We start from the raw sequence: 25,720 nt of genomic DNA, 5'->3' as shown, positions 1-25,720 counted from the left end.
CTGCAGGATCATCTAGACAAGACTTCAGTTATAGCTCAGACACAGCATGGTTTTGTTAAGGGGAAGTCTTGCCTGACCAATTTGATTGGATACTATGATGCAGTCACAAAAGAACTGGATGCAGGGAATAACTTTGATATTATATACTTGGATCTTAGAAAGGCTTTTGATACTGTTGCACATGGAAGACTGCTGCACAAATTGGAGCAGTGTGGCATTGGAGGCAAATTGCTGCTATGGATAAAGGGGTGGTTGAGGGGGAGAAGACAGAGAGTGGTAATCAATGGACACTGCTCATCGTGGACTAATGTTATTAGTGGAGTCCCTCAGGGTTCAGTATTGGGTCCTTCATTGTTTTCTGTATTTATAAATGATATTGATGATGGTATATCAAGCTTAATATCCAAGTTTACAGACGATACAAAGGTTGGCAGGGTTGTCAAGGACACTACTGACACTATGCTGCTGCAACAGGGTCTGGAAAGGTTCAGCAGATGGGCTGAGAGGTGGCAAATGAAGTTTAACATTGACAAATGTAAAGTACTACATATGGGAAACAGCAACCCCTGAGCAACGTGTCAACTCTGTGGTACTACACTGACAGTGGTAGAGAATGAAAGGGACCTGGGGGTGGTTGTGCAGGCAGATATGAAGTTCTCTGAGCAGTGCAGACGGGCTGCAAGAGTAGCTCATGGTGTATTGTCAATGATATATAGGAATTTTTCTAGCAGGGATAAGGAGGTGATTATTCCCTTGTATAAGGCAATGGTCAGGCCACACCTAGAGTACTGTATACAGGCCTGGAGACCTCATTTCAAGAAGGATGTAGAGCTGCTGGAACGAGTACAGAGAAGGGCAACAGGATTAGTGAATGGAACAAAGGGGTACTCTTACGAAGAAAGGCTTAAGTTTTGCGAATTACAGTGTCTGGAGACTAGGCAGCAGCGAGGTGATCTGATAGAGGTGTACAAAGCCTTGAATGGTTTGAGCATGCTCAATGCTGATGGGATTCTTCCTCTTGCTCAGAATAATCACCTGAGAGGGCATAAATTCAAATTGAGGAAAGACAGATGTAGGATAGATGTGCGGAAATTTGCCTTTAGCCAGCGGGTGATTGGTAGGTGGAACAGATTTCCATCCCTTGTCGTGGAAGTTGATAGCCTAAATAAGTTTAAGGCTCGGCGGGACAGGTATTTCGAACGAACAGAGGGGTGAGGTGGAAGTGGTTATTTTTTATTTATTTATTTTACTTTAATTTTTTTGGCTGATGCTGCATAAGCTTGCTTTCTTGCATCAAATGCTTCTACTAATGCAAATGCTAATATCTTGTTTTTTTATTTATTTTATTTTACGTTATGTATCATATACGATAAAGCATAACACATATATACATTATAATAAAACATATTGTATAGACCATTCGATGTTTAGTACCTGGTTTTAATGCTTTAAAATGACTGCTAATTTATATGATACGTATCGTAAAAGCTCAGGAATGCAAGATACACATATTGAACAAAACATATAATGAATAACGTCTTGGAACAGAACCTGTTCGTAAACCAAGAGTTCCCTGTATATATACTACATGTGACTTTTGCCAAATATCTTCATTCTGGCAGGCAGGAAGTTTTCTTTTTCTGGTGTATTCAACCTTAAAATAACAATTAATGTGATTTCATACTTAATTAGAGCTAATTTTTGTGCTAAACGTTAATTATAGCTAGATGCCATGAATTGCTACTCCCCCACACCAGATAAACTGCCACTGATGTCGTGTCTATTGTGATTCACCTGGAATTCGTGCACATTATTGCATATCTGAGGTTTTCAATCACAACTGGCTCTCTCTCTCTCTCTCTCTCTCTCTCTCTCTCTCTCTCTCTCTCTCTCTCTCTCTCTCTCACATTGTTCAGAAAGCAAAGGGAAACAGAGAAGTTACATATTGATTTGCATTGTACAGTGATAAATAATTAGATAGTATGAATCAGAGCTGTACTAGTCAATATGTTCTACGTTGATAATAATATTAGTAAAAATAATAAGAGGAGTATACAAAATTAAAACGGAAAAAACGAAAAAAATCGACAACTTACCGGTACATTAGAGTAAAATATAAATAATTTAAAAAAAATCAATTTAACACAATTCAAATCAATTTAAAACAATTAAAAATCAAATTAACGCAATTAAAAGAATCTAACGAAAATATTCAAAACGATTTTCCTCAGGAACGAAAATCGTTTTGAATATTTTCGTTAGATTCTTTTAATTGCGTTAATTTGATTTTTAATTGTTTTAAATTGATTTGAATTGTGTTAAATTGATTTTTTTTCAATTATTTATATTTTACTCTAATGTACCGGTAAGTTGTCGATTTTTTCGTTTTTTCCGTTTTAATTTCTGGAGGGTATCATACGGAAGTGTTCTACGCACTATATTGAGGTATACTCCTCTTATTATTTTTACTAATAGTGATAAATAATTAGAGATAATCTCTGTCAAAAGTTGTTGCAGCCCACTAACAGGTCACTCTAGCCGACAATATCAATATAATCTGCAGAGTGACTATCTGGTGTCCACTTTATCTTTTCTGTGCAGCAATAGAATACGATTTGCTTTTGTCTGTTGTTTGAAAAATAATCACTGTTAACAAAGTTTATTACTGTGTTTTACACAGTAGGAAAATATGAAAGCTAAAAAGAGAGAGAGAGAGAGAGAGAGATAGAAATAATAAAAATAAATTTAAAAAATAACGTAGTTTAATCAATGAACTTATAAGCTTTGTTCATTCAGAGTAGATGTCTATACAGAAGAACAATCTTTAAAGAAAATTAAAATAATCATCCCCATGTAATAAAAATTCATAACTTACATCAAATATAGTCAGTATAAAAATGCAGGAAGCAGTGGCAAAATTAATATACTTGTTGTGTTTGCCATGTGTGGGGGGTTCAGTAGGTGGTAGTGGCTGATTTGGTATGGTTGTTAAAGATCATGGTGGGGGAAGACACATCCTGCAATCTGAATGGAATTAATCCAGAATTTATAGTTTCTCCACTCGCATGAGGGTATTACTGCATTGTTGATCATATTTCTACATAAAACTTACAATTTTTATAAACTGGAAAAGATAAGAACAACTTGTGGTAGTGAATACAAAAAAATACTTTGTTGTACTTATGAATTCATGTGTTATTCCAGATTTTATGGAGAAAATTATACTCTCAAATTAGAGAAAAGTTGTGGTTAACATTGGAAGTGGACAAAAGAAATATTTTAAATATCTTTTTGCAAAATAAAGAAATTCAAAAGAAAGAAATTTTTTGAATTTCATTATTAATAAATGAAAAGAAAAGGACAAAACTCACAGGTAGAGGTCTGTGAAACATTTCACAGATGCCCACCAAATAATTCTAAACATTATTGAGCTATCACAGTCTTATCCATAGAATTACTGATGTTGTTGTTGGTATTGGATTTAACAACACAAGGGCTACTAAGGCCAAATTGTGTCTGTTCATTGTTTATTCACAAGAAGCATAATGTTAGAGATGTAGTAGTAGTGGCATGTGATGCAAGAAAACAAGTGTATGAGCTTATGCAGCATCAGCCAAAAAAAAAGAAAAAAATTATAAAACAATTCCCTCTAAATGTTTGTCCAGTTCCTCCTTAAATTTATTTAACCTATCAACTTCCACAATGACAGATGGAAGTTTGTTCCAGCAATTAACCACCAGCTGGCTAAAGGCAAATTTCCGCACATCTATTCTACATCTGTCTTTCCTTAATTTGAATTTATGGCCCCTTAGGTTCGTAATCTGAACAAGTGGAAGAATCCCATCAGAATTCAGCATGCTCAACATATTCAAGGCCTTATACACCTAAATCACATCACCTCGCAAGTGTCTAGTCTCTAGTCACTGCAATTTGCAGAACTTAAGCCTCTCTTGGTAAGAGGATCCCTTCATTCCCCTCACCAATCTTGTTGCCCTTCTCTGTACACGCTTCAGCAAATCTACATCCTTCCTAAAATGAGGCCTCCAGAACTGTACGCAGTACTCAAGGCATGGCCTGACCATTGCCTTATAAAGAGGGACAATCACCTCCTTTTCTCTGCTAGTAAAATTGCTGTATATCATTGACAAAACCCATGACCTGCCCTGGCAACCTGTCTGAATTGCACAGAAAACTTCATATCTGACTGCACAATTACTCCCAGGTCTTTTAAATTTTCTACCACCTTAAGTGTAGTACCACAGAGTTGGTACATTTCTCTGGGGTTACTTCTACCCATATTCAGTACTTTGTATTTGTCAATGTTAAACTCCAGTTGCCACTTCTCAGCCCATCTGCCCAAATTTTCTAGATCCTGTTGCAGTAGCACACTGCCATTACTGTCATTAACAACCCTGCCAACCTTTATATAATTTGCAAACTTCGACACTAAGCCTGATATACCTTCATCAATATCATTGATAAATATACAAAACAACAGTGGACCCAACACCGAACCCTGTGGGACTCCACTAATAACATTAGTCCATGAAGAGCAGCACCCATTGATTACCACCCTCTGTCTTTTCCCACTTAACCATCCTTTTATCCATTGTAGCAACTTACCCTTAATACCATTCTGCTCCAATTTGTACAGTAGTCTTCCATGCACAACAGTGTCAAAAGCTTTCCTGAAATCCAAGTATATGATATTAAAATTATTTTTTGCATCCAGTTCCTTTGTAACCACATCATAATATCCAATCAGATTTGTCAGACAAGACTTTCCCTTAACAAACCCATGCTGTATCTGAATTATTGCTGCAGTCTCGTCTAGATGATCCTGCAATGCATCTTTAACCAGTGACTCCATTATTTTACCCAGAATAGTAGTTAAACTAACTGGTCTGTAATTACTCATGTCACCCTTCATTATTGTTGTTGTTATTTGGTTTTTAGGAGCATTAGCAACTAAGGCCATACTGCTCTGGGGATATGCGGGTCATTCCCTGACTTTTCTGAATCCTCCGTATTTGGCGGCTCACGGGCTCGAATCCCAGTCTAATCAAGAAGCATGTGCTAAGCACTGCTGCTCCTGCCCACCTGGCTACAGAGGCATCGTCACCCTTCAATCCCCCTTTGTGAATTGAGGATACATTTGCACATCTCCAGTCTGTGGGGACCTTCCCTGAGTCCAAATATGCCCTCATAATTATGGCTAAGGGTTTTGCTTACTTCCTTTGCCACCTTCTTTAATATAACTGGATAGATCCCATCCACCCCAGGTTCCTTTCTTATGTTTAACTTTCTCCTCCACTTTGCTCTCAGTTATTACAAAATCATTAAGCTCCCTGCTACAATTTGATAACCTTCTGGAATTTTCAAATCTTAATAATTCCTCATGTGTGAATTATTATATATTGTTCTGTACAAGCCAATATGTTTTAAATAAAATAAAAGTTCTTCAACATTTGCTTCATTTCCTAAGAAATTAGATAAATCAGGTGATATATTCAACGTGGAGAGAGACTGAAAAGTGTTTGACCGGATGGTTGAATGTAAGGGACAATAAAAAAAGAAAATGACAGAGTGTAAGTTGCATCTGACCGGATGAGCACTGAGGTGGGTTTTCTGCCAATAATAGGAAGAGATGAGTATGATGAGTGTGTCCAATTCATAGAATTACTGAAAAGTAATATTAATGAATGTTATGTAGGCTTATATGTTTCTCAGGTGTACACAAGAGAGGGTATATTTATCATTATTATTTTTTATTTATTTATTTATTTTCAATACATTTGTAAAACAAGTTCCATGTGTTATTTTACATTATTTAGTAACAAGGCCAACACATGGAACTTGTAAAACAAGTTCCATGTGTTATTTTACATTTTTTAGTAACAAGGCCTTCCACATTTCACTGAAAATGCTTTTTCATCCTGTCATCTAGTAAATCCTGATTCATCCAGCATATCAGTTTCTATAAAAGCTCTCTCTCTCTCTCTCTCTCTCTCTCTCTCTCTCTCAACAACATTTCAAAATTTATTCTTCATTCATTGCCAACAATGTTATAGATTGTATACTATTTTTTTTTAAATAATATATATAAATTTTGAATTATAATGGTAAGTTTTTCATATATTATTAAATATAATTGATGTATGAAGTGCAGGAAGCAAATGCAGGCACATCTACACAAATTTCTAGGGTTAGATGCATTTAGTGATGTATGATAGGTACTTACTAAGTAAGATATGCTGGTTTTCTAATTAAAAAAAAAAAAAGATATTTTCCTCCTGCACTTCTTGCATAAACTACAGCTTGTTGGTACAGTAGGAAATGTGATGAAACAGTTTCTTTCAGATTCCAGTAAAGCTGGAAAAAGAATATATTGTAGCATTTCGTGGCTCTCTGAGGGGTCACCCTGCTTAAAGAACCAGACACTGCAACCCAACAGTCAGTCACTCCAGTGTGAATGCAATATATGTGTGAAGAAAATTACTTACAACCAGGCTTTAATGGTGCAGGTCTGCCTAAGCCACTAAAAGGTATATCTCCTCCTTGAAGGATTTGTCGATATAATGCTTTTTGTTGCACAGGATCTAACTGATGCTTCTGATTTGATTTTCGGATTAATGTTGAATCTGAATCATAGCCGTCAGTCTGCTCACTATAAAAGAATATAAATGGTATTTTTCATTTACCTTATGATTATATTATCATAAATTAACTTAAAGTCAGGGAGAAATTTGCATATATTGGACAAACGTACATATACCAGGGCACCCCTCCACAAAATATCCATACATTATTAGACAATATACTGAAATGGATCTATGCAAAATTTTCAAATAATGATGCCTAAACACTAATTTGAGCCACTTTTTTTTTTTTTTTTTTTTTTTATAAATATAATTTCATTCCTGTGATCACGACATACGGTCGAAAAGCGTTGTCACTTCAGGAAGGAAAATCGTTTTGAATATTTTTGTTAGATTCTTTTTAATATTTTTAATTGTGTTAAATTGATTTTAATTGTGTTTAATTGGTTTTTAATTATTTTTGACTCTAATGTAAGTTTTTCGATTTTTTCGTTTTAATTTCTGGAGAGTACCATACAGAAATGTTCTACGTACTATATTAAGATAAACTCCTCTTATTATTTTACAAATTGTGTTGCAGTGTATCATACCTGGTTTAGTTAATATGATACATTGCAATCTGCCAGTTGTTTGTATAGGTCCAAAGTTTGGTTCTCATTGGAGATGGGAGGAACTTCTAGTCCTCTTCAATTGAAGCTGTAGTTCGCTGATCTCAGGTGGAGGGAGTAGGGCCCTCATGGTGGTACTCTACTCCTCAGAATAGCTTCTGCCCATGAGCAATTCTGGATTTTTTCAACCCACATAACATGCAAATCCACCAGTACACACACACACACACACACACACACACACACACACACACTAAAAGTGGATCATTAAGTGCTGAATCATATGGTTAAAATGAGCTAATTTTGTTGAGAGACTCAATTGGAAGGGAGACCATGAACATTTTATGTAAATAAAAAAGAAGACATGAAAAATAACCAGAGTGTGTCTACTTGTCACAAAGGTTAAGGTTTTAAGGGAACTAAAGTGTGTTTATGATTATACACATGGGTACTAATGATTTAAAGCATAAGTTAACTGGGGATTTGGTTTTGGAGTATAAGGTCATGTTGCAGAAATGAACTTAGTACTTAGTACCGTGCATGGGTTGGAGGTTGAAAGAAGATATTTGTTGACATTAGACTTGAACCTCTGTAGACTGTAATTTTCAGGAAATACGTATTTTCATACGTATAAATTTATTTTCATACGTATAAATACGTATGAAAGTAAATATGAAGCCCTTATCATAAAATGGTTTCGGCATCAATCTAAATTACCCTACAACCTCTCCCCGGTCTGGAATCTCACGCACCTGAGATTCCCACATACATCAAAGAGCATCACGGGAACTTAGAGTTCTTTTAAAATACATGCGCTCTCTCTTTCTTCACTATTACCAACTGAAGACGTTAATAACGAAAGCCTATCGTTACGGCTATTGGTCTCTTGATTATACTCTCAGAGTCCCAATTATTTTCAACTTTAATTCATGACAACCAAGGATGAAGATGTGCACTTCTATTTCCTTGAGCATATTTTAACTCCATTTCAAAAATTTAAGCCCATCCACATTAAATCCAATTTTTAGTCTATTCCACCTTATTCAGTCTAAGCCAAACTGCAGATTATATTAAGGTAAGTACTGAAAATTAAGCTATTGCTACTATTTATTAAGTCAATCAAATCGGTACACTAAGGAATCCTACAATTTATCCAATTGTATGAAGGAAGGTTGTTCCAGAAAATGGCAGTTAAATGAATAAACGAGGAAGGTGAAAAGTTGGTTCCGTGAGTTTGAAGTTGGACAGTAAATGGATGTTGGCGCTGGTGGCAGCACGCATTCAGACTGTTTTGAAAGTTTTTTGTAAAAGAATAAGAGAAGTTAACCTCAATATGATACATAGAACACATCCGTATGATACTCTCCAGAAAATTAAAAAATCGAAAATCTTACATTACAGTAAGAAATAATTAAAAATCAATTGAACACAATTAAAAATCGATTTAACGCAATTAAAAATTAAGTAAAATATTAATTAATGAAAGAGAGCAGGAATTATAGAAGCCAATTCAGAAGAACAGTGCCCATGGAAGTATCTGTAGAAAATGCATGCAGCAGAAACAGTACATCTATGAGACAGCGAGTGGAGAGACTCTGTTAGAGATGTCATTAATTAACCTAACAGCCCTCTTCTGAATGGAATCTAGAAGCCTAAGAGAGGTTATGGGGACACTGCCCAGGATGTGGGTACAGTATTCTGTGGTAGGGCAGATCTGAGATTTGTACAGAGTGAACGCTGTTTGGAAGAAAAGTAACGCCGAGAGTGAAAGAGAAAAACCAAGTTTTTTAGATGCAGAGGAAGCAATATTTGTTATGTATTTGTGCCAAGAGAGAGAGATTAGAAGTCAGGATAATCCCCAAAAGAGATATATCATTTTGCCTAGAAATCGGAGTGTCACTAAAGATAAGCATAGGAGCAGAAGAATCCTTTCTGCGAGATATAAGACAAGACTGAGTTAGCATTAGCATTAGCAGAGGCATTTGATGCAAAAAAGCAAGCTTATGCAGCATCAGCCAAAAAAAAAAAAATAAGTAAAATAAATAAATAAAAAATATCCACTTCCACTTCACCCCTCTGTTCGTTCGAAATACCTGTGAAGCTGAGCCTTAAACTTATTTAGGCTATCAACTTCCACGACAAGGGATGGAAGTCTGTTCCACCTACCAACCACCAGCTGGCTAAAGGCAAATTTCCGCACATCTATCCTACACCTGTCTTTCCTCATGCCCTCTCAGGTGATTATTCTGAGCAAGAGGAAGAATCCCATCAGCATTGAGCATGCTCAAACCATTCAAGGCTTTGTACACCTCTATCAGATCACCTCGCTGGTGCCTAGTCTCCAGACACTGTAATTCGCAAAACTTAAGCCTTTCTTCGTAAGAGCACCCTTTGTTCCATTCACTAATCTTGTTGCCCTTCTCTGTACTCGTTCCAGCAGCTCTACATCCTTCCTGAAATGAGGCCTCCAGGCCTGTATACAGTACTCTAGGGGTGGCCTGACCATTGCCTTATACAAGGGAATAATCACCTCCTTATCCCTGCTAGAAAAATTCCTATATATCATTGACAATACACCTTGAGCTACTCTTGCAGCCCGTCTGCACTGCTCAGAGAACTTCATATCTGCCTGCACAACTACCCCCAGGTCCCTTTCATTCTCTACCACTGTCAGTGTAGTACCACAGAGTTGACACGTTGCTCAGGGGTTGCTGTTTCCCATATGTAGTACTTTACATTTGTCAATGTTAAACTTCATTTGCCACCTCTCAGCCCATCTGTTCAACCTTTCCAGATCCTGTTGCAGCAGCATAGTGTCAGTAGTGTCCTTGACAACCCTGCCAACCTTCGTATCGTCTGCAAACTTGGACATTAAGCTTGATGTACCATCATCAATCATTTATAAATAGAGAACAATAAAGGACCCAATATTGAACCCTGAGGGACTCCACTAATAACATTAGTTCACGATGAGCAGTGTCCATTGATTACCACTCTCTGTCTTCTCCCCCTCAACCACCCCTTTATCCATAGCAGCAATTTGCCTCCAATGCCACACTGCTCCAATTTGTGCAGCAGTCTTCCATGTGTAACAGTATCAAAAGCCTTTCTAAGATCCAAGTATATAATATCAAAGTTATTCCCTGCATCCAGTTCTTTTGTGACTGCATCATAGTATCCAATCAAATTGGTCAGGCAAGGCTTCCCCTTAACAAAACCATGCTGTGTCCGAGCTATAACTGAAGTCTTGTCTAGATGATCCTGCAGTGCTTCTTTAACCAGTGCCTCCATTAATTTTCCGGGAACAGAAGTTAAACTCACAGGTCTATAATTACTTGTGTCAGCCTTTGATCCTCCCTTGTGAATTGGGGTCACATTTGCACATCTCCAGTCCATGGGTACCTCCCCTGAGTCCAAGGAAGCTCTCATAATTATAGCTAAGGGTTTGCTTACTTCCTTTGCTGCCTCCTTTGGAATTGAAATCAACTAAATTGTCTTTGCCCCACTGGAGAATTACCTGGAGATTGGCATTTAAGCAATTGGTAGCAGATATTCGAGAAGTTGAAGCAGATTGAGCAGTGCGAGGTTTCTCAAACTTGAAAGTGGAATGCAATGTGCTATCATCGCAAAACTATGGATAGGATTTCCGGTCAAGAAGGTCGAAGAAGGTCATTAATATAAAAGAAGAAAAGAGTGGAAGAAAAAAAACTGAACCTTGGAGGACACCAGCATTAGTGGAGAAGTTAGAAGACAGAGAGCCATCTACCATCACCCTCAGTGTGTAGATTTTACAGAGTTTAATGTAAATCACGATGTACATTAAGTATGTATTGAAAATTTTGGTAAATAATAAGGAGCAATGCTGTAAATTCAAGTTTAGTTTATCCTAACATATTATTAGAATTTCTATTCTAATATATTAAAATTTGTTTATAAATGATTCAAAAAAAATAATAAATAAGTAGTGTAAGAATTAAGTACAATGTATGCTACGTATTGTGATCAAGGATAATGTTATCATTCACGTAATGTTATCACTTCTGTGAATTTCCAATCACATATATATACTAATACATATAAAAAATGTTTATTGTAATCTATGCTTCTGTTTATGTCATTGCTTTTTTGTCTTATTATGGTTTGCATATGTGCAATGGAAGTGATTACATAAGTTCAATTTTTTGCCCCTTTAACTCCAACACATTGCATGTCTAGTATATGCTGTTGCTTCCCACAGTTCATATGGCTGTTAGTGTCATTATTCTGTAAATGAAAGCATTGTATTTGTACTTTCTTTGTATTTGCATTTGTACTTCTTTTTTTTATTGTATTTGTACTTTACAGTGGAGCATGATTCTTGATTTTAATATTTTCTTTATTTGATTTTATGGATTTGTATAATTTCCAGAAACACTGTGACAGTTTCATTTTTATTAATAACTTTTTTGAAGAAATAGTGAACAGTCAAATAAAAGTATTTTTTATTGTTTTATTTTTTCTCCATCCACATCCACCTTTTTATGTACACATTTCTGCTCTGCATCAACAGTGCTGAACAGTTGCATTCTTTTTTCGTACATTAATGTTATCAATTACGTTGTATCACAAAGTGGTCACAATAAGTGCTGTCCACTGTATACTTATTCCAATTAGTCATGATAAAATCATTGGTCTGTATATCCCATACAATTTCACTGCAAGTAGCAGTTACCCAAAACACTTGCCACTGCCTCAACAGTATAAGCAAATTTTCTTGCAACTCTTCTATTCAAATTTATCTCATCTCTACAAAAGCAGTTCCTATCTTTCAACAAGTGTAGGACATGCTGAAAAAAATTTTACCCCATAAGCCTTTCACAATCTTTCCAGACTGGAACATTACATACTTCAATTCATAAACTCCCTCTCATCATTCCTTGGTAAAATTCGCTTTCATGCTGAATCCCAACTTATGACTTTTTCATCCTAATAGAACAATAAGAGTTCTGATACAGGTTAGTTCCAATACTATCAATGTGCATTGTTAGAAGATCTAACAATGCAAATCCACTGTTACAGAAGAATACCTGTGTGACAATGAGATTTAAACCAGAATTTTCCAAATGAGCAGTGACTGAAACCACTGTCACAGAGGTATCCTCCCTTAATAATCATATACTGAGTGAATTTATAATGTATATGAATCATTACCGAGGTAGGTGTAGCATTAATTTTGATATTAATTTTTTTTTTTTTTTTTTTAGTCACTGAAAAATGAAGAGCAAAGAAACAAAATAATATTCTACAAAATTAAACTGTTTATATGGTGTACAACATAATATAGCATATAAAATTAACAGAATACAGTTACTGTGCATTTGCTTATTATTCAATAAATTTCACAATGAAAAACAAAAAAACAAAAACACAGAAATTAAGACTTACTCTACATGCTTGCTTTCACTCCTAACAGACAATGGACATCTTTCAGACTAAAATGATAATATGCCAACAATAAGCAATAAGTTTTTTAAAAAATTTTAGAAATTTTTACTTGAAAAAGAAAATTTACACTAAAGAAAGAATACTGGTAATTCTAAAGATCACGCTGCTTTTTAATCAACTAACACAAATAGCTTGCATCTATAAAAAAAAAAAAAAAAAAAAGTGTTCAGGTGTAAGACTTATTATTTATTTATTATTTGTTTTTTTTTTAGGAGCATTAGCAACTAAGACCATATTGCTCCGGGGATATGCGGTGGTTATTTTCTGACCTTTCTGCATCCTCCGTATTTGGTGGTCAAGGGCTTGAACCCCAGTCTAATCAAGAAGCGTGTGCTACGCATTGCTGCTCCTGCCCACCTGACTACGGAGGCACCCAGGTGTAAGACATGAGTGCCTTACAAGTACTATAAACTTCACAGTTTTAAAAATTTTCATAAAACCTTAAACTTCATGTTTCTTGAGCTGAATCCTCCCGATTCAATTTTTTTTTTTTTTTTTTTTTGTAATTTTGTAAATGTTTTTCATTATTATTCCAAATAGAAACTTATTTATCTGACTAAATCAGGAAAATTAATCAGCAAACTTGTCTAATCCTTTAGCACTATTTTAAAACCTGGTCAGTTACTTATTTCAGCTCTTTCAAAACCATTAAAACTTTCACTTTTTGTTTTTTAAGATAGAATACACCTTAGAGTAAATAAGACTAAAATATTAAAATTAAACAAATTAAGTAATGTATGGATTTCATTACATTTCAAGCACATTTTATTATCAAATGACATGCCCACAGTTTTCTATACTGCACTCAAGAAGTGTTTATAAAACCTCACCACATGATGTTCATTAATGTGTTCATCATCGTGTCATTAATATAGCTTTTTTTTTTTTTCTTTTCTTTTTTGTCTGAGAAGAACAGAGAGAATGTGTGCTATTGATATGATATTTGACAGAAGGGTTTGAAGTCCTGAAATTTTGAAAATGATTACATCTAAGCAATGCCTGAAACACTCTCATTTACATACAGTGTTCATAAAATGAACTGTTCTTCCATGAGGGACCAGTTTCAATTCTGAAACTGGAAAAAAAATAATAATAAATAAAAAAAAAAATGAAGTTTATATAAAAATATGTCTAATTGTGAACAGTTACAGAGCTATGACTGTCTACATTTTAAACAAGTTAACTAATGTACAGTGTTAATACTACGTACATTATCAAGTCAGTTGATATACATGGTGTTAAGTTAGTTGATGTACACATTTCAGGTAAGTTTTTTTTTTTTATATATATAATGAATAAGGCAAATTAATTAACAATTATTATAGCAAGATAAACAATTATTATAGCATATTATACAATAACAGACTATATATATATATATATATTACTTTTTTTTCTTTTTCTGTGATAAATAGATGTGAAAAGTCAATACAGCTATTTCTTTATGAATTAATTACTAAGATTGTAACTTTACAAAAGACTAAACAAAACTATAGTTCCATGTTCTCTAAACTTCTGTTCAGTTTAATTACAACTGTATAATATTTATTACTCTCCTTCCATGTGTGATTTTTTTTTCAGTCTCTTTTCTCTCTATATATGTTCAAAAATGATATCATGTTCACGTCTTACATGACAATACACTCAAAGCATACATGGACTGTCTAAAGTTAACAATACTATATGAGAATGATATTTAATCTATGAATTTCTTTTTTACATACCAATTGTATGGTAAAAAGAAATAAAAATTTCAGATTTCTATTTGTCTGATATTAAATATTTTTAAAATGCCCAAATATAAAATTTCACAAAAATCCATCCACTGGGAGTTAAGTTGTTCTAGTGGATGGGCAGACGTGGTGGACAATTAGCAGATATGCATATCTAATAAAATGTCAAATTTCATATTTTATGGAATTTGACATTTTAGAAATGAAAAAATACAATTTAAGCTTAATAAAATCAGTTTTATTTTATTCGGTATTTTCATTTACAATCAACAATAAAAGTTTGTGGTAACCAAAGTAGGATACATAGTTGAAACAATTCAAACTATTAACATTGCGATTGAAGACCAAGTTGATAAGGCGCATTATAGCCATAGTAGCTTATGCGCCATTAAACTCCCATAATAACAACAACAGCAACAACCAAGTCGATACATGATTGACCATGTGCAGTAGATTTTGTAGGATCTGATGCGAGTTTTAAGATTGAATGTTGATTCCATGAAGTCGAGGAATGGAGCATTTTTAGGTTTCTTAATGTCAATGTTGAATTTGCCCACTAAAATTATTGGGATCTTTTGAAAGTTTAATTTCCTTACTTTAGGTATGTCTCCAAACTTTGGCATATAAATCACTAGATTGGATATTAAGAAAACAATAATCTGCTCCAATGTTGAATTAGTTGAGATGAAGAATGTTACAAGCAAAGTCTTCGGTCCATTTATTTCAACTTCAGCTGCACAAATGTCGCCACAATTATCTGTACCAGTCATTTGCTTTAGCGAGCCTGCATCCACGGTAATGAGAATATGTGGTGAACATATTGTCGATTCAACTTTATTGTATATTACAACTCCACCAGATCGCACAGAAGGTCTTTTGAATTGTGTGATATGTTTGTATCCTCAAACATCAACATTTTCATTGTTTTCAAGCCATGTTTCATTTAATGCCAAGATATTCAATTCCATGAGAATTGGATCAGTTGCAATGTCTTCATTATGAAGTTTCAAACTCTGTGTATTCAACAATACCATTCTGAAACTCGACGAAGCAACTTGATCCCAAAATTGTAATGAGGTTGTAGAGAGTGTTTCCAAATGATGGTTATTCAAATGTTTCAATTCAGTTCGAAGATTTTGCATCTTAGGTGCGTTACAACCACGAGCATGGTAGAATACAAAGTAGTCTTTTTTATTTCTGATGTATAGGCCATCGATGCTTTAACTCTCGATAATGCAACGTATACCAGTTGCTGTTCGAGACTCTTATCATAATCAAATATGATTTCTTTGAAAGTTACACTCTGAGATTAATGAACCATCATGGCACAAGCTTCAACCAAAGGAAATTTGATTCTTTTGCACTGAAGCATTTGGCTTTTGAAAGATACTGCGGTGGAATGTCTCTCATAATTGAAGTCCAGCCAGATTTTAATACGCCACGATGCAACAATATGTGCATGCGAGACTTGAGACAACTCTTAGTTCCAACATTCTTGCTTTTGAAATGTAACCACAATCTTTTGATTTCTGTTTCTTCCATCTCAATGTGCTGTAAAGTTCCGATCGCTCCATTGACCAAACCATCTTCAACACTGATGTTTGTAGTGAGCACGTAAGGTTTTCCAGTCGACAGAGGCAATATGTATGGCAAACCTCTGGTCTCTGCTAAGCTCATTTCATGGAGTTTTGTTCGCATACTAGTCAACTGTTCATGACTCTTGTAACTGGTGAGGTGATTGTCGGCTGTACAATCAATGGTGGTTTTTCCTTCCAATGCTTGAGCGTTATATTGAACAACATCATTGTTACGATGAAACAAACGAACAGCATTTGGTACTTCATGACAAAGTCTCGTGTTCTAAATTGACTTTCGATTAACTTCTTTTCTTCAACATCTAATGTTTCGCCATTTCCAATTTTAGTTAATATGCCGGAGAATACAACATCACACTGTCTCATCACTCAAACCAGTGGAAATAAACTGAGAGACTGCCACAAAATTGCACCACCGATGGAATTCTTATGAGGCTTGAATATTTGCCTTGCATTCACTGGCAGAAACTGATGCAAATCTCTGCAAAATATGATATCTAAACGACGAAACTCTCGATCAAATTTTCCGGTGATCTCTTGCAGTCTGGCGTTGATCGTATGTAAAATGTCAGCTCCGATCATGCTAACTTCATTGATGAATACTGCTTGAACGTTCTGAAATGCATTGTGATAGAGGTGTAAAGTTTCTTGAGCAAGACCAACATGTATTCGCATCATATCAACTTTGAACACCCAATGAACTGTAGTGCCACTGATCGCTATGGCCGCCTTCCCCATCGATGCACAGGTGATGAATGCGGTGTTAAGCGAGTTGTGCGCCTGACTTAAGCGATTGTAAGTTTCTGTCATAATTTTCAAGGTCTTGCCACAGCCTGCCGGAGCAGTAAAGAATATTTGAGGCAGTGTTGTGTTAGCTCGATCTGTTATTAGATGTATAACTTCAAGAATCAACTCGCTTTGTTCTCTATTCTTCGTTGAAACCAACTTGCAGTAATCGTCACTGGTCATGACATTATCTCACAGACATACCACAGCGGAGAGCGAGTTTGCCGAAATCATTTCGATACCATCATTATTCTCTTGAAGTCTGTTATTAGCATCCTCTGCAATTCGACTTTGAACATATTCCTCGCATTTCGCTCGAGCATCCTCTTTATTGCCCATTTCGATGCAAAGTTTTCTGCAATACTCTAATGTTTTGTCAATATAAAGTAATCTTCATTTTCATCGTATATCTGAAGAAACTTGTTTGAATCTAGGATATCAACCATTTCATTTTCAAAAGGCCAGTAAAGTAAAACCATCGCATCTTTATACTCTGCCAATTCAGACATTTCATAGCAGCGATACCTTATGATTCGCATCTGTTTTCTAGGTTTACATTGTCCCTTCACAACATTGTATTCACTGCAAAATCAGCCAAGCAAAGATGACCGAGCTCTCCATCTTTTGGTCTTTTCTCATATTTCTGTATATTTTCATTCCATATGTTGGTAGAATCATCATCAAGATTTTCTTCAGCCATTCGCTTCTTGCTCTTCTTACTTTTCTGACACTCATGAGACCAAGTAGTTGGAATGTACACAACTTCTCTACTAGCCTCACATTGGCTGGCGAAGCAAATACCAAGCTGCCTCTTGCAAGCTCATTTCAACACTGTTCAAATTTTTAATGCTAATTCGTTTTAACAAGTCTGTGTAGCCTTGATCTGGATACTCTTCTTCAATTTGCTCAACTCTCAATGCAAATTGCTTATGACTCTGTTGGTTTTGTTAACATATTCTATAACGTATAGTGTGCATGAACATTCCTCGTGTATGAACTGTAAATCCATGTTCGAATTTAATATACCAGCTATCCAATGATTGAAGGTATTTGTCCAAAGTTATGTCATATTTCTTTTCATTAGAACAGTAGGTCTCATCAATCCTGAGCGAATAACATCCAAGTAAGTTTTCATATCCAACTTTTGTTCTTTGTTCACGTAAATTTAAATTTACGTATCACTGGAAACAACAGTTCCTCAGCATGTTCATCATAAACTATTGACATCGGTTGAGTGTGTTGCCCAGGAGCAACTGCAAGATATTTGTCTTCATTCAAAAGTAACGCATGTTGCTGTGCCATAAGTAATTCGATGTCACTTTCAGACGTCATGATCTTGGTAACTCTCAATGAAACTGTAGCAAGTAACTGACGATCGACTACGATGTTATAACGTTTATACAGAGGAGTATTGATTAAATACCTTAGCCATGATTTGACCGTTTCTTTTTTCGCATATCCTTGCAAGTAAGTTGATTAATGAATCAAATGCTTCTTGATGTGAACGTTGAATGCATAATCGTCGTCTAAAGCACAAGGCAACTCTCTGACCATATTATTCACGTCGACTGGAACATTTATGACTTGTCCGATGATTAGTAGTAGTAGTGGCTTGTGATGCAAGAAAGCAAGTGTATGAGCTTATGCAGCATCAGCCAAAAAAAAAAAAAAAAAAATCACACCATTCCCTCCAAATGCCTGTTCAGTTCCTCCTTAAATTTATTTAACCTATCAACTTCCACAACAACAACAGATGGAAGTTTGTTCCAGCAATTAACCACCCATTGGCTAAAGGCAAATTTCCGCACAATCTATTCTACATCTGTCTTTTCTTAATTTGAATTTATGCCCCCTTAGATTCATAATCTGAACAAGTGGAAGGATTCCATCAGAATTCAGCGTGCTCAACCCATTCAAAGCCTTATACACCTCAATCAGATCACCGCGCAGGTGCCTAGTCTCCAGCCACTGCAATTTGCAGAACTTAAGCCTCTCTCTTGGTAAGAGGATCCCTTCATTCCCCTCACCAATCTTGTTGGCCTTCTCTGTACACGCTCAAGCAAATCTACATCCTTCCTAAAATGAGGCCTCCAGACCTGTACGCAGTACTCAAGCCGTGGCTTGACCATTGCCTTATACATAGGGGCAATCACCTCCTTTTCCCTGCTAGCAAAATTCCTTTATATCATTGACAAAACCCCATGACCTGCCCTGGCCGCCTGTCTGCATTGCACAGAAAACTTCATATCTGACTGCACAATTACTCCCAGGTCTTTTTCATTTTCTACCACCTTAAGCGTAGTACCACACAGTTGGTACGTTTCTCTGGGGTTACTTCTCCCCATATTCAGTACTTTGCATTTGTCAAGGTTAAACTTCAGTTGCCACTTCTTAGCCCATCTGCTCAAATTTTCTAGATCCTGTTGCAGTAGCACACTGCCATTACTGTCATTAACAACCCTGCCAACCTTTGTATCATCTGCAAACTTCGACACTAAGCCTGATATACCTTCATCAATATCATTGATACAAATACAAAACAACAGTGGACCCAATACCGAACCCTGTGGGACTCCACTAATAACATTAGTCCACGAAGAGCAACAACCATTGATTACCACCCTCTATCTTCTTCCACTCAACCATCCTTTTATCCATTGTAGCAACTTACCCTTAATACCATTCTGCTCCAATCTGTACAATAGTCTTCCATGCACAACAGTGTCAAAAGCTTTCCTGAAATCCAAATGTATGATGTCAAAATTATTTTTTGCATCCAGTTCCTTTGTAACCACATCATAATATCCTATCAAATTTGACAGACAAGACTTTCCTTTAACAAATCCATGCTGTGTCTGAATTATTGCTGTAGTCTTGTCTAAATATCAGAGACGTGGTGTCACACAGATATAAGGAATGCAGAACTGGAATTTGGGGAGTACAATGTGTATAGAAAGGATAGACAGGACAGGAGGGGTTATGCTATTAGTTAAAAAACACATAAAATCCAAGGAAGTGAAGCCAGTCGACATTGATGGACAGGGCAGTGTCGAGTCAGTTTGGTGTGACATAAGCATAGGTAAATCAAAATTGAGAGTAGGAGTGTGCTATAGGCCTAATGACTCTGATGAGTATAATAAGATACTGTACAGGGAAATAGAATGGGCCAGTAAATCAGAGAGTCTTATAATGGGGGATTTTAATTTCCCAGATATTGACTGGAATTTGTGGGTTGGTCACTCACACACTAGCAGGGCTTTTGTGGATTTATTGGATGATTGTTTTCTACACCAGCATGTTCGGGAGGCAACTAGAGGGAGTAATACTCTTGATCTGATTATCAGTAGTGATTTTTCATGCATTAGGAATCTGCAGATAAAGGAACCACTGGGTGGCAGTGATCACAGTGTGCTGAAGTGGGATTTACTCAAGGAGGTAACTACCATCAGAGGCAAAGGGAAGGGTTTTTGCTTTCGTAAAGGCGACTATGATGGTCTGAGACAGTATTTAAATTCTATACAGTGGGACCAACTGATGATGTTACCAACAGCAAATTCAAAATGGGAAGCATTCAAGGAACTAATCTTGGAAGCTACCAGGCTTTACATACCAACCAAGAAATATTGTTCAAGGTTCAGGCCTAAATGGTTGTCAGATGAACTAATGAGACATATGGCAGAGAAGAAAAATGCATGGGATACATACAAATTAATGGGTGACATGGAAGCCTATGATAGATATAAGTTGGTCTGTAACCAAGTCACAAAGGAGATTAGGCAGGCAAAGGCAGATTATGAGAAATCCTTGGCAAAGGACGCAAAGAAAAACAGAAAAGAGTTCTTTACCTATTTAAACTCAAGAAGGAAAGGGATGAATCAGATTGGTCCACTGGATGTTGATGGTTCAACAGTTGAGGATCCTGCTCAGGTGGCTAACAATCTAAACGAGTATTTTGCATCTACATTCACACATGAGGAGTTATTCAGAAAGGGGAATGTCGTAGGTGAAGTAAACATTGGCAGTGAGCTAGATTATTTTCTAATAACTGAGAGGAAAGTGCAGGAGAAATTGCTGAGGATAAACATTAAAAAGGCACCAGGGATGGATGGGATCTATCCAGTTATATTAAAGGAGGCAGCAAAGGAAGTAAGCAAACCCCTAGCCATAATTATGAGAGCTTCTTTGGACTCAGGGGAGGTACCCATGGACTGGAGATGTGCAAATGTAACCCCAATTCACAAAGGAGGATCAAAGGCTGACACAAGTAATTATAGACCTGTTAGTTTAACTTCGGTTCCAGGAAAATTAATGGAGGCACTGGTTAAAGAAGCACTGCAGGATCATCTAGACAAGAATTCAGTTATAGCTCAGACACAGCATGGTTTTGTTAAGGGCAGGTCTTGTCTGACCAATTTGATTGGATACTATGATGTAGTCACAAAAGAACTGGATGCAGGGAATAACTTTGATATTCAGGGAATAACTTTGATATTATATATTTGGATCTTAGAAAGGCTTTTGATACTGTTGCGCATGGAAGACTGCTGCACAAATTGGAGAAGTGTGGCATTGGAGGCAAATTGCTGCTATGGATAAAGGGATGGTTGAGTGGCAGAAGACAGAGAGTGGTTATCAATGGACACTGCTCAACGTGGACTAATGTTATTAGTGGAGTTCCTCAGGGTTCAGTGTTGGGTCCATTGTTGTTTTCTGTATTTATAAATGATATTGATGATGGTGTATCAGGCTTAATGTCCAAGTTTGCAGATGATACCAAGGTTGGCAGGGTTGTTAAGGACACTACTGATACTATGCTGCTGCAACAGGATCTGGAAAGGTTGAGCAGATGGGCTGAGAGGTGGCAAATGAAGTTTAACATTGACAAATGTAAAGTACTACATATGGGAAACAGTAACCCAAGATCAACGTATCAACTCTGTGGTACTACGCTGACAGTGGTAGAGAATGAAAAGGACCTGGGGGTAATTGTGCAGGCAGATATGAAGTTCTCTGAGCAGTGCAGACGAGCTGCAAGAGTAGCTCATGGTGTCTTGTCAATGATATACAGGAATTTTTCTAGCAGGGATAAGGATGTGATTATTCCCTTGTATAAGGCATTGGTCAGGCCACACTGAGTACTGTATACAGGTCTGGAGGCCTCATTTCAAGAAGGATGTAGAGCTGCTCGAACGAGTACAGAGAAGGGCAACAAGATTAGTGAATGGAACAAAGGGTTCTCTTACGAAGAAAGGCTTAAGTTTTGCAAATTACAGAGCCTGGAGACTAGGCATCGGCGAGGTGATCTTATAGAGGTGTATAAGGCTTTGAATGGCTTGAGCATGCTCAATGCCGATGGGATTCTTCCTCTTGCTCAGAATAATCACCTGAGAGGGCATAAATTCAAATTGGGGAAGGACGGATGTCGGATAGATGTGCGGAAATTTGCCTTTAGCCAGCGGGCAGTTGGTTTGTGGAATAGACTCCCATCGCTTGTTGTTGAAGTTGATAGCCTAAATAAATTTAAGGCTCAGCTGGAAAGGTATTTCGAAGAACGGAGGGGTGAAATGGGAGTAGTGGTTGTTTTTTTTTTTTTTTGGCTGATGCTGAATAAGCTTGCTTTCTTGCATCATATGCCTCTACTGATGCTAATGCTAATGCTAGATGATCCTGCAATGCATCTTTAACCAGTGACTCCATTATTTTACCAGGAACAGAAGATAAACTAACTGGTCTGTAATTACTCGTGTCATCCTTCGATCCTTCTTTGTGAATTGGAGATACATTTGCACATCTCCAGTCCGTGGGGATGAGTCCAAGGATGCTCTCATAATTATGGCTAAGGGTTTGCTTAGCCGCCTTCTTTAATATAACTGGATAGATCCCATCCACCCCAGGTGGCTTTTCTTATGTTTAACTTCAACAATTTCTCCTCTGCTTTGCTCTCAGTTATTACAAAATCATTAAGCACCGTGCTACAATTTGATAACCTTCTGCCATTTTCAAACCTTAATAACTCCTCATGTGTGTGAATGTTGATGTAAAATACTCATTCAGTTTGTTTGCTATCTGAGCAGGATCATCAACAGTCGAACCATCGATATCAAGTGGACCAATCAGATTCATCCCCTTCCTTTTAGAGTTTATATAAGTAAAGAAATCCTCGCTGTTTTTCTGAGCATCCTTTGCCAAAGATTTCTCATAATCTGCCTTCGCCTGCCTAACCTAATTTGTGACCTGATTACATCTGCCATAGGTTTCTGAGTCGCTTGATAATCTATATATATGCATCCCATGCATTTTTCTTCTCTGTCACAAGTCTCATTAGTTTATATGATAACCATTTAGACCTAAACCTTGAACAATATTTCTTAATAGGTATGAAACTTTTAGTAGCTTCCACGATTAATTCCTTGAATGCTTCCCACTTAGAATTTACTGTTGGTAACATCGTCAGTTGATCCCACTGTACAGAATTTGAAAACTGTCTGAGACCACTTTACTCACCTTTACAGATGCAAAAATCCTTTCCTTTACCCCTGATGGTAATTATATCTTTAAATAAATCCCACATCAGTACACTGTGATCACTGCCAACTAGTGGTTCTGAATGTGACTTGGCAGTACATATATATGTCTGTATACTTTGCCACATTATATTACTCAGAAATTTGGGCATCTGCCACTCCCACCAATATCAAGCACATGTACTCTGCTGAATATTGGCTTGTTCATTGGATTACTCACAAACATTGTTCCACCCCAGCAAAAAACAACTGCAATGGCAACCTCATGAAACTTTGGCAGACTGCCATTTCTGGTACTGGAAAGACACCTTGTTCCAACTGCCAAAATGACTAACTGAATGATCTCAGAGCCAAACATCTGGGAGCTGTGGTAGGAGAATCCCTCAACCCAGACTGAAGTCAGCTCCCACAATTATAGCCCACCTTAATAGACTAGTTCTTTGTGATTGTTTTCTCCCAAAGACACTACAATCGAAACAATTAATGGCAACCTCTACAAATTTTCCAAGGATGAGAAATACCAAAGACATATCCATGGTGGTCTAATCTTATCGAGTCAAACTGCACATTAAACATAGGCAATTTCATAATGTATAAAGTATATGTAATAATGTATAATGTCTGTACAAATATATACATAAATAATAAAAGTTATTTCATAGCATCTGGGAGATGAACCCAAATTCTTGATGTGGCTCCGTCCCCAAGGGTATTATTATCCACCAACCAATGTAAACCCCCTGGCATTGCTGCTGAAGGGTATATTATATATAACACTTTTGTTTACAATAAAGATTTTATATATATTTAATACACTCTTGAATGAAAAGTAATTTTTGTTCAATATTCTGATTCACAAATCATCCTATAAATTAATGTAATTATAACATTCACAACTCTAGACCAGAAACAAAAATTATTAGAACTGGGTAAATATGATTTCCTTTTTCGCTTTAGCAATGAATTTTTAATCTGAATATAATAAAGCCAATTTATCAATAACAACTGAAGCAATAATAGAGAAGCAAAAAAGTAACTTGGTCTCTTGCAATGGCAAAAGGTCTAATAAGATATTTTGCTCATCTAACCTTTACTATTTGTGAATTCCTTTCAACACTGGAAGAACCTCCTGTCTCACACTCAGAAACTGCTTTATTTTGTGCTAACTGTACAGGTCTAATGTTGTGCTGCAGTTCAGCATCAATACAAGTTGACTGTTTAAAGCTACATAAAAAAATTATATATATATATAAAATATACACAGTAAAGAGTTCACTAAAAACAATGAAATTATATTGTCTACTTACAAAACAGAAATAGCCATATTTTGCCTTCTCTTTTCTCTTTATTAACCAATAATCATGCATATTTTTAAAGTATCTGATATATTTGTATAGTCTATTACATAGACAAGTATAAAATATTCACAAATAAAATATTCTTGAATCTTGCTCTAATTCTTAAAATAATTATGATAGCAAAATATTCTTTTTAATATTATGCATTAATCATACATATTATCTGATATATAGTCTAATTTTTAGAATATTATGTGTACAAGAATAACAACCTCATACAAATGAAAGTGTGTAAATAAAATATTTTTGAATCCTAGTTATTAATTTTTAACAGAGTTTTTAATGGAATAAAAATTTCTCTGCCCTCATATATGCACTAATAACATTTTGTAAAATGCCTTGGATGGAATTTCTGTATTCATCATGCATATTACCAACAACGAAGAAGATAAAAAAAATAATAATAATAAATAAAAAATTATATTCTGGAAGGGAAAAAAGAAAAAAATGATTTTTGAGGACCTCCACAAATCTGATTTATAAAAGAAAAGGCTTGATCTCGAATAAATTTAATGCACCAGTATTGAAGTGGACATATATTTTACCATACCATCCTTCTTGGGAAGAGTTTTCACACAGTTGTGTCAAGGGTTAAGGACCCCATACCTATAGAATGTGTAAGTGGGGTTGTATGTGAGATAAAACACCCGGATTGTGGGGAATGTTATGTTGGTGAAACAAAGCGTCAGTTTAAAGATCATATGGGGGAGTATATCAGCATGATAAAGACTGCGGATTATGGAAGGTCTCCTGTGGCAGAGCATTTTTGGGAGGAGAACCATCAAATTTCTCCTGACGAAGCTGTTATCGTCGACCAGGCACACATATTTTGGGACCGAAAGTGGCTCAAGAGTGTGCGAATTTGCTCCTCTGAGAGTAACACTATTAAAAGAGAAAAGGGAGTCCACATCATCCCCTCTTCAAAGCTGTGGTTCTTAGACAGAATGAACGGTTCCACCTGGCACACTTCCGAGGCATTTCTGGTTACAGTGGCTCATTTTACTGCCCATGCTCCTGTAGAAACACATGATAT

At 36.2% G+C, this 25,720-nt stretch overlaps 1 protein-coding gene across 1 annotated transcript in view; it reads right to left on the bottom strand.

Annotated features, from left to right (window-relative positions):
* Positions 1-25,720, bottom strand: part of LOC150081619 (uncharacterized) — a 264,024-nt gene that overhangs the window by 12,072 nt on the left and 226,232 nt on the right. Inside the window, exons 10-12 of the mRNA XM_090380266.1 lie at positions 24,418-24,553; positions 12,632-12,678; positions 6,504-6,667 (exon numbers count right to left, since the gene is read on the bottom strand). Of these exons, the coding sequence (XP_090236392.1) occupies positions 6,504-6,667; positions 12,632-12,678; positions 24,418-24,553 (347 nt within the window). The remainder of the gene's footprint in view (positions 1-6,503; positions 6,668-12,631; positions 12,679-24,417; positions 24,554-25,720) is intronic.

This window comes from Mastigoproctus giganteus, chromosome 8 (assembly GCF_048544385.1).
Source record: "Mastigoproctus giganteus isolate SK-2022 chromosome 8, ASM4854438v1, whole genome shotgun sequence".
NCBI classification, from domain to species: Eukaryota; Metazoa; Arthropoda; class Arachnida; order Uropygi; family Thelyphonidae; genus Mastigoproctus; species Mastigoproctus giganteus.
This window is presented reverse-complemented; position numbering and strand designations above follow the sequence as displayed.